This window comes from Mesitornis unicolor, unplaced genomic scaffold, assembly GCF_000695765.1.
Source record: "Mesitornis unicolor isolate BGI_N332 unplaced genomic scaffold, ASM69576v1 scaffold28011, whole genome shotgun sequence".
NCBI lineage: Eukaryota > Metazoa > Chordata > Aves > Mesitornithiformes > Mesitornithidae > Mesitornis > Mesitornis unicolor.
Window position 1 is genome coordinate 10,516 of NW_010163553.1, and position 1,506 is coordinate 12,021.

General features: G+C 52.3%; 1 protein-coding gene across 1 annotated transcript in view; it reads right to left on the bottom strand.

The window, feature by feature from the left end:
- GALNT5 (polypeptide N-acetylgalactosaminyltransferase 5) overlaps window positions 1-1,314 on the bottom strand; it is a gene marked incomplete at its 5' end in the record, with an annotated part of 5,698 nt that extends 4,384 nt beyond the window's left edge. The window contains 2 exons of the mRNA XM_010194008.1: window positions 359-682; window positions 1,197-1,314. Of these exons, the coding sequence (XP_010192310.1) occupies window positions 359-682; window positions 1,197-1,314 (442 nt within the window). The remainder of the gene's footprint in view (window positions 1-358; window positions 683-1,196) is intronic.
- Window positions 1,315-1,506: the final 192 nt, after the last annotated feature.

A 1,506-nucleotide genomic window follows, 5' to 3' on the forward strand; every position in this document is an offset into this window, starting at 1 on the left:
CCCCTCCTCCCCCTCCCTGCCTGCAGCATCTCCTGCCTGCCCCGAAAACCGAGTTTTCCTCTCCGACCATGGCCAAAAAGCTGTGCAGGGTGAGAGAATGCTGGACCTCCTGCCCTGGCGATGCATCCCATGGCGATGACGGCTGCACGGGCGCTCATCAGGTGTCTGAACACCAAACTGGCTCCTTAATGGGAAATTATCTCTTGGAATTGTGACTTATAAAAACACTGGGGAATCCAGACCACTGTCACGTTTTATAACTTCAAAAATGCTACCTGCTCAGAGACTGGGATGCTACCAAGGTCTTGGCCAGCAACAAACACATGTTTAAATGAAGAATAAGCCCTCGGGTACGTACCAGCCCGCCGGCTTTGACCAGGGGAGCCTCCAGGTCGGGGTAGACGTTCTCCAGGTACCAGCGGAAGCTTTTGCAGCGCAGCCTCCTGCGCAGCTGCATCTGCGGGGCCAGGTCGCCCAGGTCCAGGCCCCTCCGGAGCAGGTGGTACGCGTGGCCGTAGAACAGCTCCTTGTACTCGTCCAGCCACACCTCGGCCACCCGCGCCAGGTTCCTCTCCACCGTCCTCACCCGGTCCTTCGGGAAGGGGTAGGGGTTGTCGTTCCTGAAGATGTGCCCGACCCGGGAGCACGGCACGATCTCGATCTCTCCCCCGCACATCCAGACCTGCGAAACAGAGGCTGCTGTGACAGAAATAACAGACAGAACAGACACTGGAACAATCTATCCATTAGAAACTGGAGCAATCTCCTGGGGAAGTGGTGAATTCCCCTACATTGATCAATTTTAAGAGTCAGCTTGACAGGGTGCTGACTCATCTCATTTCAACTCTACTTTCACCTCAAGAGGCTGGACCGGATGATCCCTATGGTCCATTCCAACCTGGGATTATTCTCTGATTCTATTTGAATGGTGGTAGCACAAATGGCAAAATACCACACTATCACTGCCCAAAACGCACAGGAATAACGGAACAGAGCTAGCAGTGAAGAAGCAGCGCTGCCACTTAGCTCAATCAAATACTTGACCCAGTTAAAGATGTCCCTGCTTACCACAGGGGTTGGACTGGACGACCTTTAAAGGTCCCTCCCAACCCAACGCAGTCTATGACGAGAAACACGGGCAGATGTTGGCTGCTTTGTGCAAGCAGAGGAGAAACCAAACCCCCAAAGCGATGTACCTTGAAGGAAATCTCCATGTTTTCACCTCCCCAGACGTCCAGCCCAGGGTCGTAGGCTCCCAGCTCAAAGAAGTACTTCTTGTCGATGGAGAACAGGCCTCCTGCCATGACTGGGCACCTGTGAGGACAGCAACACACAGCACATACATACATATATGTATTTTCACACATATACATACATACACATACACATATACACATATGTATATGTATTTATATAGCTGGTTGGGAGGCATCTGGTCCTTTCCCCTTGCTTTGATGAGGAAGCCATCACAGAATGTCACAGAATGTGAAGAGTTGGAAGGGACCT